Here is a 13,884-nt window from a genome sequence, read left to right on the forward strand (position 1 = left end):
TGAGGAGAGAGGAGGCGAGGTGTGTGTGATGTAAAGGAGACCTAACCTACGAATCTGAAGCTATCTTCAGCCTTGTGGCAAACAGGTCTCCGGACACTTTTGCTGGTAACACAGTTGAAGAAATACGTCCGGGTCTACCATACGTACATCCGATTTCGGTAACAGATTTCCCAGCCCATTTCCCCTTATTCATCCCTACAAAATTTGCACACGGAGCTTTCAGCTTCTCCAAACTAATCCCTTCAATACGTGGAAACAGAAGTGGACTGCAGCCATGCGGGTGATTCTGCTGTTCGCCGTGACCGTGCTGTCTCTGAGCCCGACGGCTGTGAGCGGAGCCGAGAAGAAGAAGCTTCAGATCGGCATCAAGAAGCGAGTGGACAACTGCCCCATCAAGTCCCGGAAAGGAGATGTGCTGAACATGCACTACACAGGCAAACTGGAGGACGGCACTGAGTTTGACAGCAGCATTCCCCGCGACAGGCCCTTCACCTTCACCCTGGGCACCGGCCAGGTGATCAAAGGCTGGGACCAGGGTCTGCTGGGCATGTGTGAGGGCGAAAAGAGGAAGCTGGTCATCCCCGCCGAGCTGGGCTACGGAGACAGAGGAGCTCCCCCAAAGATCCCCGGAGGATCGACGCTCATCTTTGAAGTGGAGCTGCTCAGCATCGAGAGGAAATCCGAGCTTTGATGAAGAGGAGCGGGAAAATAAGGCAACTTTCAAAACGTAAGTTAATATAAATGTATAGTTTGTGCTGCTTTGGATGCCCAGTTCATCACCTTCTCTATGCATCGTGTAAGCCTCCATTATTCCTGGCCTCGGGTTTCCTGTGTGGTCATTTGATTAAATGCAAATTCAGTTAGGAGCATGCACCATGCAAGCTCAAGATCAAATGAAAAATCAAGGCCTTTGAACTGTAATTATAGTCTAAGCACATACATCAAGATTAGGTAATGAATCAAAACCCACATTAAAGCTCCACTGTAAGATTTTCATGAAAACAAACCACATTTTTGGTACAATTCGTGGTCTAAATTTTCAATTAAAGCCATTCAGTGCAATGTAAATACCTCTCTGTGTAGCAGATTTTATTGTTAGTGGCGGGGTCCGCCATTGCAGCACTGGATTTAAATTTGACTTCACATTCTGTAGTGCTTCAAGTGCATTTAATCCAGAGTTATATTATTCTACCAAACTGACACTTGCCTCCTCATTTCCTGTTCACTGTCGCTGCGTCATATTTGAAGCATTCAACTTGCCAAAAATGTGTCTACAAAGCAAAACCTGTTCATTTTTGGCATGTTTTGACAGAGGATCAGTTTTGAATATTGTCGGGAATAATATAACAAGGAGCAGCCACAGTGAGCTGAAGAGCTGCAGGTGACAGAAAGTGGGGAAAAAAGGACTATTGATTCACTGTTAATCCTGAGTTTTGTATTCTAAGAAAATCAGCATGCATGTTTTAAAGGTTGAGGTGTTCTTCACTCTCAAAGCCCTCCTGACATAAAGCATCTGCTCTACTGTAACGTTCTTCAGCAACACACTGAATCCCTACCAACCCCACCTGCTACTCAAACCTGACCTCTGACCTCTGTGGGGGACAACAGTTTTTTCCCAAAGATGAATCCAAAAACAATCAGATTGTATACACTTGCTGTTCTCTTATTTAATAAATGTTATATTTTTCTTTCAGGTTCCAGGAGCTGCTGTAGCATTACATGGAGACCTCTGATGAAGACTACATGGAAGATCTGGGAGTAGAGTTGACAACCCCCAGCAGAGCCACTGTTTACCTTACTCTGGCTTTGCTTATTGTGCTCTGATTTATTGGTCAGAAGTTTATATGATACAAGTAGTGCTGTATGCCCCTGCTAAACATTTGAAGAACCAACAGTGAGCAACTACACCCAGTATTTGGCAGCGGGTTAATGATAAAGTCATATATAAAGTCATCTCATTTTTGTTTTTAATTGTCTGTGATTTATAAGCAGGTTCATTCATATCTCTACATTCTTTTGACAAAATCATTTAGGTTGTTGATTTAGTGAGAACTCAGGAGGGGACAGATTGTGATAAATGTTTTCTGTTTTTTTTTTCTCTTACTTTACATGTTTGAATTAAAAAAAATAAAATGTTGATTTGTGGGAAAATTTGTAGTCTAAAGTGGTTTTGTTGGACAAGGAGACACAGGTTTTTACACATTCACATACGTGTGTTTCACAGATCTTATTTGTGACAAATGCCTCCTGACAAGCCCTGTGCACATAAATAATAAAGCAGACACAAATGCACTAATAGGAGTTAAATCAAAAGCAAGTAAAAAATGCATATTTTAAATATCCCTAAATTATTAAACTATTATCCCGAAAATATTTAAAAATATCTGAAAGACAAGACTCAGGATAAAAACAAAAGGACCAGTCTTTCAGTAGCCAATGGCATTAAATGAAAGGGCAACAGCCAATAGTGCTGCACCACATCTAACAGTGCTGTCAGCTTCAACTGTCATGTGACTTTGGACAGTTTGGGAGAGACTTGGACATTTTGGATTTATTCGACACAAGTTATTGTTGATCCCGAAATCTGAGTTCCGGTTAAGTGTTGTTAGTTTAAGTAAAAGCGCAGCATGCGTTTGTGGAGAGAGATCTAAAAAACACACCTTTTATTTTAAATATAATGTACATTAAACAGAATTAGGAAATGAAAACCATACCAACAGGCGGCGCCATGCCGGTAATGTAGACATCTCATATCAACATGTTCCACCCGGAGCTCTTCAGAGGACCGACACATAAACCGGAACCTATCGTAATACTTGAATACCTGCGGAGCGACTTTCTGCGAGTTTTTCACAATGTCTGTGAAGTTAAATGCGTTGATTAGCGACTCTTACGTTGATATAAGTCAATACAGAGACCAGCATTTTAAGGTGAGTGGGGAAATATATAAGGAACGCAGACGTCAACGGCAAGGTTTATCTTGTTAGCAACCGTTAGCAAACAACAGAGCGGGCAGCCCATGCTTTGTGATGTTAGGGGTCCTTTTACTTCTTTGTAAGATTAGATTTAAGACATCTCAGAGGTGCTTTCTTTGCCTTGCTTATTGTCCGGCACTGTGCTGCAGGTATGAGCTTCAAGCGTTTCGACTATTAGCCTCAACGTGGTGTGTAGTATCGTTAGCTTAACGTTACGTCCAGTTCGCGTTTAAACAAGGCAGCTTACTGGAGTTGCGCTGGTCGGCGTTTTTTAAAGATCCCACTGCGAGACCACTAAATGATCTCTAAAAGGGCGATCCGCACAGAGGCTTTAGATAAAGTTTTATTAGATAGATAACTACAGATAGACAGATCAGAAGGCAACGTTGAACTTGCTGATAAACAAAACATCTTCTGCTGAAAGCCTCAAATATCAAATGATTTTTTTTGCTTTGTATCAGTGTGTGTGCTGCATGTGTGAAGACATCTAGGCATATACAGAATTTGCTGAGTTTATTTTTTGTACGACATAGGGAGTAGCCAATAGGTTAGGGTTTATTATCATAAAATCGCTTCAGTTTTCTAGGAGTGGTGCTTACTCATATTTTCAACGTTACTTGTGTTTTCAGGGTAATCGCTATGAACAGGAGAAGCTGCTGAAGCAGAGCCACACTTTATATGTTGGGAATCTCTCCTTCTACACCACCGAGGACCAGGTAGGATACAGTACCGTGATTCCTGATTCACCATTAGTTAAAGTCCTGCACAGATGTCTGTCAATTATTGTAATTCTCATTATGTTCTTTTATGACAAATGGTTTTTCCTTCTTTTAATGGCCTGTGACTTTTTTGTCAGCTCCCCAAAGTCTTTTGACTCTTATTAGTGAGTTGTTATGTGAATTTGAGCATGATTTACCTTTGCAGTCTGTCTTCAAAATCAGAGACAGGGCTTCTGATGGTCTATGTTGAAATGATGATAAGTTTTAAATCTATTTTATATGTGTCAGAGGTCAAAGTATCTCCAGGATAGTCTTCTAAGGTTCAACAGATATGTCTTACAATCTTAATTCTCACTTTTGTCTTTGTAACTGATGAGCAGGTACACGAGCTGTTTTCTAAAAGTGGAGATGTGAAGCGCATCATCATCGGACTGGATAAAGTCAAGAAGACAGCCTGTGGATTCTGCTTCGTAGAGTATCCTTAAAATTAGGAGACCAAACACAAAACACACTTCAATACCAAGTCAACAATCTGCCTTCCTGGCCACTAACCATAGTACTATACATTGTTATAAGCTCATGTTTTATTGCTATCGCTTAAAGTGTGCATGTTGTGCAAGTTTAGGAGCCTGCGACAGACCTTAACCCCTGATGTAACAGGTACTACACACGTGCAGGCGCAGAAAATGCGATGCGCTTCATTAATGGCACACGGCTGGATGACCGTATCATCAGGACAGACTGGGACGCCGGCTTCAAGGAGGGACGGCAGTACGGACGTGGCAAATCTGGAGGACAGGTGAAGATCCTTACAGTTGTTCGTTATAAGTATGAATGTGTAATTATCCTACTGTGGCAGCTGACAGGGTTTTGAAAGTAAAAATGTAAGTGGAAGGCACTGGCTCTCTAATTTTTCTGATGTTACAGATCTTAATCTGGCTGCGTTTCTGTTTCTCGTGTAGGTGAGAGATGAGTACAGGCAGGACTACGACCCAGCCAGAGGCGGCTATGGTAAGCTGGCTCAGCAGCATCGACCAACAGAGGGACGCAATAGTTTTTAGACTGAACCCCACCACAGCAGTCTGCCTGGACTACACAAAGCCCCACCTTCAGTCCTGAACCAGATGGATTCTCAAACAATGCCACTTTATGCCATCACAGACTGTTTGTCCCAAATCTACCATCAAAACTCTACAGCAGGTCTGCATGGACCATTGGACCCGAGAAATTAGCAGCTGTTATTTATTTCCTTTGTTTTCTTTTCTGACTGCCTCTCTGACCTTTCATACCTGCTATCAGTCGACATGGTATCATGGGCCAAACCCCAAAGTTTTTGTGAAGAATAGAAATACCATCAATTCTGCTGTTGACTGGAAAGGTTATACAGTAGTAACATGTAGTGTCTGGGTTGATGATGTATCAGATATCAAGTAAAAATGAACATGTTGAGTCTCTTTGTCAGGTTAAAATAATACTCTGCTGAAGAAATAGAAGCTCTGTTCAAGGAAGCATTCTCATGTTACCTTACTGATTTACTTTGTGTCACAAATTAGGTATATGCTTTTTTTAAATAAAGATTTTTTTTTTTCTTTTTAACATTCCTGGTGAGTGGTGTTTTTCTTCTGATCACATTGCCTGAGGCCTAGTAATCCAATGGTCTGTGCTTGATTTTGTGAATGTCATTCAACTCTGGCTTTTTTGGGTGGAAAAAAATTACATATTACATAAATACACTATTCTATTTATGTGTGTATTTAGCAAATGAAGCGAAAAAGTGTATTATGGTAGCTGTTATGGTAGCGTTAACAGATTTGTTTGGCCTCTTTGGGGAAATGGGAACTGGCTGCGAACATATCACTGACATCACCTTTCATGTTGACATTTGTTTATTTAAACTTCCAGCAGACATGGAGCACATATTACACACCATTATCCATTGAAATTTAAGGGTAAAGTTACATTAAATCAATTGGAATCAATGGTTGCATTTCAATATTTCAATACTCTGTGAGGGTGCCGGTGGTTTGATGCCAAATATTTTTTTCCAAGCACTGGGGAGGGACTGTGTATTCTATTTTGGCTTAGGGGAGGGGTATACAGATTTAAATGTTTGTATTTTTTATTTATTTTACAGCTAATTTGTAAAGAAATATCCCTTCCAAGCCAAAACTACTCCATTTATCACAGCCAGAAAGTGTAAAAACAAATTATTGATGGGAGTTTCAAATTTCCAACGGTCTTTGGACACATCATGTGTGACGAACGCTTCCGTCAGAAAAAAACAACCAAAGCTAAGCGTAAAATAGTGATATTTCATCAGAATCACTTTATTCTATGTCTCATTTAAAATGTGGCCAAAAATGAACAGTTTGCACGAGCTAAGCAGCATGCAGGACAAGAATGACCAACCTAGGCTTTTTTCCTCCAAGAGTACCAAGGTATTCGTCCTCCTTTTTTAGATTTTTGTTTCAATCCAGTAGATGGCGGTAGTGCAACTGTTTGGATGACAACCGCCATTAAAATCCAGAGAAGAAGAAAATGAGGTCGACTTGCCAGCGGAAGTTGTAGACGCCACATGCAGCTGCAGCATTGAGTTGTCTGTTCCAGCCCAGAGTCCTGTTGAGTATCAACTGGCTGTAGACCCTTCAGGTGAGTACGTTTGGCTGTGAACGTGTGCTACCTTCGTGTCTGTTTGTTCTGTATTATGTAGCTATCTGTGTGAGAAATGTTTTGCAGGAGTTGTGTGTAGGTTTAATGCAGCAGATGCTAATAGTTAGCTTTAGCCGGGTCAGCCTTTCATAACCTCAGCTGGTAACGTAACAACCCTTCTGTAACTTCAGCCTGAAACGTGGCTGGTAGCCCTGGTAATGGTAATGGAGCTGGAGCTGTGGGCTACTATTGACAGGTACTGACGATATGTTTTACCCAGTTCTTCCTCTTCAATGTTATGTTACAGTAGAATACAACACAATAAGTGCCAGCCAGGCATGGCAGCTTGGTGTAGCTGTACCATTGAACTTTTAATGAGCTCTTAAAGTCTGAGTCCTCCTATTTTATTTTGTATTTATAGTATTATATATATAATTTAATATTATGTCTAACATTTCGTCATATGTGTTGAGTTTTGTCTGATGTTACTAATGTACACCAGTGAAATAACTTAAATTGATTTCAGCATTCATTTGATTATTTTAGGGTTAGCTTTATTTTTTATTTGTCACATCGTGATCATATTGAAATGTTAGAATATCCTAGTTCATTTGAGTTGATTGGTTAGTTGATATAAATTTACTTACTTTGTGTGACTGTCCGCCCACAACTCTCAAAAGGATGACATTCTCAATGATATGCAGCTGGGAAAAGTAACAAATATTCTCATATGAGAGATATGGTATGTTTGAATTGCTGTGTTCCTTTAAGGGTTACCACTTAAGAAGTTTCACCAGCTATTGTCTATTAGCTCAGTTCATTTTATTAAGTAACCCCTGTACACTGTATTGCAGGCTTTATCATTTTATATGCATTTCTACTAGTGTTGTTGATACTCTGAATTCCTTTTGGATACAAACCTTTAGAACAATAAATAGTAGGGGTGTAACAGTACCAAAAAAATCATGGTTTGGTAAGTACCTCAGTACAGACGTCACGGTTTGGTTGCTCAAATGTTTCACTAAGTTGGTGTTGTCTCCCTTTGCGAGACAGACTTTCTCTTGGGCCAGCTGCGAATGTTGATACAGGTGTTATCATACACACCACTTGCACAATCTGTGCTCCAATAGGAACAAGAAAGGCGTTTGTGTTCATAAATGAGTAAAATAAATTAACTAAATTAATGAATTGAATCAATTTCAAAGTACCGGTATTTTCCAAATGCAGTATAGTACCGTTTGGAATACTCTAGTACCGCGGTACTATTTTAGTACCGGTATACCGTGCAACACTAATTTCTACTGTGGTCTCACAGATTGGGATAACAACGCTGACGTGCCATTTAACAGTACTGATTGGGAGCAAAGCTATTCTGTGATTGTTTGAACCATTAAAATTCCCTTCACATCAGTCCAGCACCAAATATAATCAATTTAGTATCATGTTAAGACGAGGAAAAGCAGCAAATTGTCACATTTGAGAAGCATAAACAAGAGCATGTTTTTGATGTTAGTGATTGATTTTTTTTTTCATCTTGAAAATGACAATTTATCAAATATCTAAATTGCTGCTGCTTAATTTTCTGTTGCTTTATAGATTCTAAGGCAAGGCAAATTTATTTAAATAGCATATTTCATACGCAAATACAACCTGAAGTGCTGTACAGATTAGTCAGGTCAGGTGTAAGTTCATTATAACCCAATTACAAAGCATGCCTCAAAGGGCTGTACCAACAATACTTTCAAATCAGTTTCAGTTTAAATTTTATCCACCAAGCCCAATATCACAAATCCTAATTTGCCTCGTTGGGCTTAACAGCGTACGACATCCCTCCGTCCTTGGACCCTCTAAGACTCAACTTTGCAGCTTTACATTTTTGAGCACATCAGTTTGAAATATTTAAATAAAGGAAGTGAAGTGGTTTGCACATCATAAAACCTAAAACATAAAGCTGTCTGTCTCCCTTTGCAGCAATATGACCAGTGTGGAACAGGTGTCAGCAGTAGGACAGGTTCTGACAGACTCGGGACTGGATCTAACACGGCGGTTCAGAGCCTTATTCACCTTGAGGAACTTGGGAGGTAACACATGTCTACAAAACATACACACATACATGAAAATGTTGAGTATTTGAAAATGAGAAATTGTGTAAACAAAAAGACTCTTGCACAAGTTACAGCATGTGCACATACAGCTGTGTTATATCTTGTATTGTGTGAACTGATTTATGCTGTAACCTGTGTGTCAGGTGCTGAAGCTATAGAATGGATCAGTAAGGCCTTCACTGACGAGTCGGCCCTGTTGAAGCATGAGCTGGCTTACTGCCTGGGACAGATGCAGGACAAACGGGCCATACCCACTTTGATTGCAGTACTCAAAGATACACAGCAGGAACCAATGGTCAGGCATGAAGCAGGTAAACATGCACGCAGGCATACACTATGTTGGGGGAAGAGTCAGCTCACTACAAACACATGTACGTTTGTGCATGAACTAAAAGTACACTTGCACGCCACTAAGACTGCAGCCAACAGCCAACTAGCACGAACGTTCTGCTCCTGCGTTAGAGGAAACAACTCTCCATACGAGCAGGTAGTGGTAGTTTGGAAACCAGAAGTCTGACAGGATGGATTCAAGTCATTAGTCAGCCAGTTAGCACATTAACAGCATATTCTGATGTTAAAAGAACAAAGGATATTTGCTGTGCACCAGTGAACAATAACAGAAACGATTAAAAACAATTTCTGCTTAAGAGCTCAATGCCTTAAAAAAAAAACCTCTTACCTAATGTAATAAGTTTGTTTGAGAGGGTTGACTTTAGACGTTTGTGTGCTTTGCTCACGTCCTTTTCTCTTCTCGTGCACTGAGCTGAACTACCAGTCAGAGTGATTTCAATCACAGACGGGCTCTGCTGTCTCTGTCGATGGTTCAGCATGCTGAATCGGCCCACAAAAAGGGACAAGGGTTGACTAGTGTTAACAGTGCAAGACACACTGCAAAAACTAGGGCAACAGACCATCAACTTGGTGTGTGAATAGAGAAAGACATAAGGCAGACATACTCAGTGAGTTTGGCTTTTGTTTGGCATTTCCAATCATGCATTTTATTTAATCTGTATAAGGCAATAGCTTTTTGTATTATGTATATAAAAATCATAGAGGTTAAAGCTGCAGTAGGTTGAAAGCCTGAAAACGGTTGATTTTTGAGTCACATCTGAGTTAGGTTTCGTTCGTCTCCGCCCTGAGCCCCTCCTACCAGACGAGCCCGCGCGTATTTTATCCTACTTGGTTCTATTTCTCCCTCTCTGGGAGCCTCGGCTCTCCCTCACCGCGCAGCAGCCCTCCTCATCCCTCCCTCACGGCCCTGCACATACTCCCGAGCCTCGCTCTCCCTCACCGCGCATATGCTGTAGAACAACCAATATGAACGCAGTGGTCTGAGCTGACCTTTGATTGGTTGATGCACATCAGCACGATACTGTTTCTTTAGAGGCTGAACACAGAGCCATGGTGAGGTGCAGAAACCTATTGTTTGTCTCAGACCACTTGATTTACATTATGCTTAGAGGATATTATAAAATTTTTACTCAGTTATACCAAAGCAATGTTGCCTACTGGAGCTTTAAAGTTTTAAATGTATGCTTTAAAGTTATTGCTGATTATCTTCACTGTATACTGGCGCTGGTAGAGACTGTAGGTATATGTGCCAGATGGGAAAGCAGTGTCGAGAGTCAAAGAGAAGGCACAGGTTGGGTGTCACCTCTGCTGCTGGAATCTGCTCCGCCTGAGACTCCTTTTATTGTCCATTAGCCTGATACACGTTAGGCGAGAGTTGTGGAACTTGTTAGGTTGCTACTAAATATCAGATCTCTAAAAAAATGTCCTGCTTGACTGATGTGGCTCATTTATTCATCACACTTTACATTTGCTGGCTTTCATCCTTTGATTCACCGCCATCAAAATTTTAACAGCCTGTAATGTTTTTTAAGTAAATACATGTATTGAAACGCACATGCTAAAAGTGCACATGTGTTAGCACATTTGTTTGGTAGTGAACTGACTCTTCACCCCTCCATATGCACCCTCAAATTACTCTCCTGACACAAGCTACACAGCCTCTGTCAGCAGCAGAAAAGTTTCGGATGATAACGATATATAACAGCGTCTCATTACATAACATGTATTGCCTCCTCAGTTACACAGGATACAAATACTTGAGCTGCATGAGAGCTAGAGGCAACAGTGTTGTATCTGTGTCTGCATGTCTGTCACTCTGACTGTGTGTCTGTCTATAGGGGAGGCTCTGGGAGCAATTGGTGATCCTGTGGTTCTGGACCTGCTGAAGGAGTACAGTCAGGATCCTGTCATAGAGGTAGGAACATGACACTTAGCCTGTAACTAAAAAGGCAGTGGTATCAGGCCGATAAACACACAGAACACTGGATCAGATTCTTATTTCACAGCATAAAGTAAATATGAAAAAGATGACAAAAATCCAGGTTGATATTTAATATTTAATTTCAAGTAATCTAAATTTATGTTACTTTGTTGATTAACCATAAGCAAATGAAAACACAATTGAGTTCCCTGAAACAGTTTGAGGCACATTTATATAACCAGTCAGAGAGTTTGTTAGTGCTGAATGCTGATAGAGAGTAATGATCCCTCACTAAAGAGACAATCTTTGACAAAAGAGTCCAAATATCTCAGACACCAGATGCCTCCCATTTGGGGACGACTTCTTGGAATCTGTGTTACACCTAATGAGTGAAATTGTCATTTTCACACCCCATCAAAGTTAATCAACCATTACCTCATTAAAGACTCAATACCTCATCAAAAAATGAATCGAGAGAAAATAGGGAGGGAGTTGGAGAGAGGGGCGAACCTAAAACCAAAACAACTTAATGCAATCTATATTTTATATTTTGGCCATCTTACAGACGTTGGAGTCTAAATGGAGGTCCATTAGAGTAATAGTAGTGGAAAGTTTGAATATTTACCAAAATTTCAAATTTTTAAATAAATACACATTGTTTCACTGAACACAGAGATGCTGTCTGATATTCTCATGAAGTTTGAGCACTCATTTGTCAAGGTAGTACATGTTTGTACAGTGCATGTTACACTAAGACATTTATTGTCATTGCGTCCTCAGTTTATTTCATGTAAAATATTTCAAAAAGTTTTTTTACACTATTTCATCTTCAGAATGTTAACACAAACTGAATTAGTTTTGGTAGCCTTTGGACCTGTCCTTAAGGGGTTAAGTACATGGACTCCTAATGAAAATCACAGCTTGCGGTGTGATTTATTTTTGCCCCCAAATCACAATTCATTGTATTGTCAGTGAAATAGCCAAATGGATGTCATTACATGTGTTTCTACCATGCCTCAACAAACACAACTTGTGTTTCATCCTCCTTGGGGTTGTGTTGTGACTTTCCTACAGTCTTGGGTCCATATCAACAAAGACCCATGTCTGAAATGTGGAAACAAACTTGTGCATGAGGCATACAACCTGTTGTAAATGTCATGTCCGCTGCCTTCAGGTTGCAGAGACGTGTCAGCTGGCTGTTCGTCGGCTGGAGTGGCTGCAGAGTGGAGGCGAGAGGCAGCTGAATGATGGAAACACGGATAAGAACCCCTACTGCTCAGTAGACCCAGCTCCTCCAGCAGTGAGGAAGAGTGTGTCGGAGCTGCGCACTATCTTGTTGGATGAAAGTCTGCCGCTCTTTGAACGCTACCGTGCCATGTTTGCCCTGCGGAACCTGGGCAATGAGGAGGCTGTGCTGGCACTGGGAGAAGGTAGGATACTACACTATAGTTTAATGTTTTATCTATGCATCACTGTGTGTGACCACACTACTGCAGCTCTACATCTGATAATGTTTGGTCCTTTCCATGTTGACCTCAATTTAAACCTTGGATCTCTCTGTGAATTGAAATATGTGTGCAGTCATCAGTCTGTGGAACTGTTTCAATGCAAATTTGGGAAAAAAACAATCCTACATGTCATACATGCAGCCTGCCTCTCAGTGAAGCAGCCATGTGATGATAAGAGCAGCGTTTGGCGTGCTTGACAAACATCCTCTCTTCCACTGTCTTTGTCTCCAGGCCTGCAGTGCTCTAGTGCTCTGTTCCGTCACGAGATTGGCTATGTCCTGGGTCAGATGCAGCACCCGGCCGCAGTCCCAGCCCTGCGCGCAGCTCTGGAGCGTTCCAGTGAGAACCCCATGGTCCGACACGAGGCGGCAGAGGCTCTCGGGTCCATCGGCAAAGAGGAGTGTCTGACTGTGCTGCAGCAATACCGTGGAGATGGAGAACGTGTCGTCAAGGAGAGCTGTGAGGTCGCTCTGGATATGCTGGAGTATGAAAACAGTGATCAGTTCCAGTATGCAGATGGACTCGTCAGGTTACAGGGTTAAAGGTCTATGTTCCCGCTTCACTGAAATCGCTTTTTTAACGCATTTACTCCTCTCTGTACTATATAATATCTTATACAGCAGAGGTGCCAGGACAACTCAGTGCATCAGTAAAACTATTGGGTCCTCTAGGATCAAGCTCCACAGTATGAAAGATACTTGGCGCTTAAAACCAAAAAATGAAACTGTAAAGCATGGTGTGGGTGTTGCTGTGTGGGGGGGACAGAAAGGAAAAGTGTCCCCTGTGTTGTTTCCCCCTTCAAGATGCAACTGCACACATCTTCACTGCTGTCATTTGGAGTTTTGTGGAAACTACAGCACCTCCACTATGCTCACACTCCCTGGTCAGCTTTGGGCTGAAGGTTGAAAGCCTGTGGGATTGATGTGATGATTTTAAGGGACAGTCTGACAGAATGGAAATGAGACAGGGCTATATGACTTGTTTTGAGTTTATGGCATTGGTTGTGATCCAGGCTGCACTACGTGGTGTTAGGTCATTTTGCTATAGCCTCATATAGCCAGACCTACCGCCACACTCTGTGTTAGCGCCATGCCATCGCTGGATATAGGTCTGGCTGAACCCCATCATAATTCTACAATAAGGAAAAAAACACAGAGTTGTTTGTATGTTTTTTTTAAAAAACCAATCACAATCACCCGGGGCGGCGCTAAGCACAGGATGCAACGATGGTGCCTTTGCAACATAGGGAGCTTCCGTCTGAAATAGGCAGCCAGTGGCAGACTTGTACACACAGGCTACATCCTGTGAGCCAGACTAATTTTGCTATAAGAAATTATATAAGATCTATCAGTCTCTCTGTTGTAGAGTTACAGTATGGTGGGGAATACACATCCTTCATTGAAGGGATAAAAGAAATTGTGAAATAAAACCTCATTCTCTCATGCTGCTCTGGTTGCTTTGGAACACAGGTTTCGGTTTGTGTCTTCTATCCACATGTGTACTGTGTGTAAAATTAAAATAATTCTGTACACATTTATTTTATTGTCGAGCCTTTTTATCTGTTCAGTCCTACAGCACAAGTTCTCTGCACAGCAATGCGGTGTCAATCTTTGTGTTCAATTCCATTCAGTTGATGTTTTTTTCTACCTGTTGTTT

At 41.3% G+C, this 13,884-nt stretch overlaps 3 protein-coding genes across 3 annotated transcripts; all 3 read left to right on the forward strand.

Moving 5' to 3' along the window:
- The first annotated feature begins 131 nt into the window (after positions 1 to 131).
- fkbp2 (FKBP prolyl isomerase 2) lies at positions 132 to 2,151 on the forward strand. The gene is made up of 2 exons (XM_050055621.1): positions 132 to 727; positions 1,695 to 2,151. The coding sequence occupies exon 1, from the start codon at positions 275 to 277 to the stop codon at positions 689 to 691; it is 417 nt and encodes a 138-aa protein (XP_049911578.1). The 5' UTR covers positions 132 to 274; the 3' UTR covers positions 692 to 727; positions 1,695 to 2,151.
- A 403-nt stretch (positions 2,152 to 2,554) lies between these two features.
- ncbp2 (nuclear cap binding protein subunit 2) lies at positions 2,555 to 5,290 on the forward strand. Its single transcript, XM_050054733.1, has 5 exons — positions 2,555 to 2,930; positions 3,605 to 3,691; positions 4,075 to 4,169; positions 4,355 to 4,493; positions 4,657 to 5,290. The coding sequence occupies exons 1-5, from the start codon at positions 2,856 to 2,858 to the stop codon at positions 4,753 to 4,755; spliced, it is 495 nt and encodes a 164-aa protein (XP_049910690.1). The 5' UTR covers positions 2,555 to 2,855; the 3' UTR covers positions 4,756 to 5,290.
- Positions 5,291 to 6,227: 937 nt separating this feature from the next.
- dohh (deoxyhypusine hydroxylase/monooxygenase) lies at positions 6,228 to 13,765 on the forward strand. Its single transcript, XM_050055086.1, has 6 exons — positions 6,228 to 6,343; positions 8,315 to 8,424; positions 8,592 to 8,759; positions 10,638 to 10,714; positions 11,895 to 12,150; positions 12,460 to 13,765. Exons 2-6 carry the CDS (start codon positions 8,319 to 8,321, stop codon positions 12,768 to 12,770), a joined length of 918 nt encoding a protein of 305 aa, XP_049911043.1. The 5' UTR covers positions 6,228 to 6,343; positions 8,315 to 8,318; the 3' UTR covers positions 12,771 to 13,765.
- Positions 13,766 to 13,884: the final 119 nt, after the last annotated feature.

Source organism: Epinephelus moara, chromosome 10 (genome assembly GCF_006386435.1).
Source record: "Epinephelus moara isolate mb chromosome 10, YSFRI_EMoa_1.0, whole genome shotgun sequence".
In the NCBI taxonomy this organism is placed as follows: Eukaryota; Metazoa; Chordata; class Actinopteri; order Perciformes; family Serranidae; genus Epinephelus; species Epinephelus moara.

Bases quoted from the DNA above. Each gene is read 5' to 3' on its own strand.
- fkbp2 (XM_050055621.1), top strand. From the start codon at position 275: ATGCGGGTGATTCTGCTGTTCGCCGTGACCGTGCTGTCTCTGAGCCCG.
- ncbp2 (XM_050054733.1), top strand. From the start codon at position 2,856: ATGTCTGTGAAGTTAAATGCGTTGATTAGCGACTCTTACGTTGATATA. The intron at 3,692-4,074 runs GTAGGATACAGT...ACTGATGAGCAG, and splicing joins TCTACACCACCGAGGACCAG to GTACACGAGCTGTTTTCTAA. The intron at 4,494-4,656 runs GTGAAGATCCTT...TTTCTCGTGTAG, and splicing joins GTGGCAAATCTGGAGGACAG to GTGAGAGATGAGTACAGGCA.
- dohh (XM_050055086.1), top strand. From the start codon at position 8,319: ATGACCAGTGTGGAACAGGTGTCAGCAGTAGGACAGGTTCTGACAGAC. The intron at 8,425-8,591 runs GTAACACATGTC...CCTGTGTGTCAG, and splicing joins CACCTTGAGGAACTTGGGAG to GTGCTGAAGCTATAGAATGG. The intron at 10,715-11,894 runs GTAGGAACATGA...CGCTGCCTTCAG, and splicing joins GTCAGGATCCTGTCATAGAG to GTTGCAGAGACGTGTCAGCT.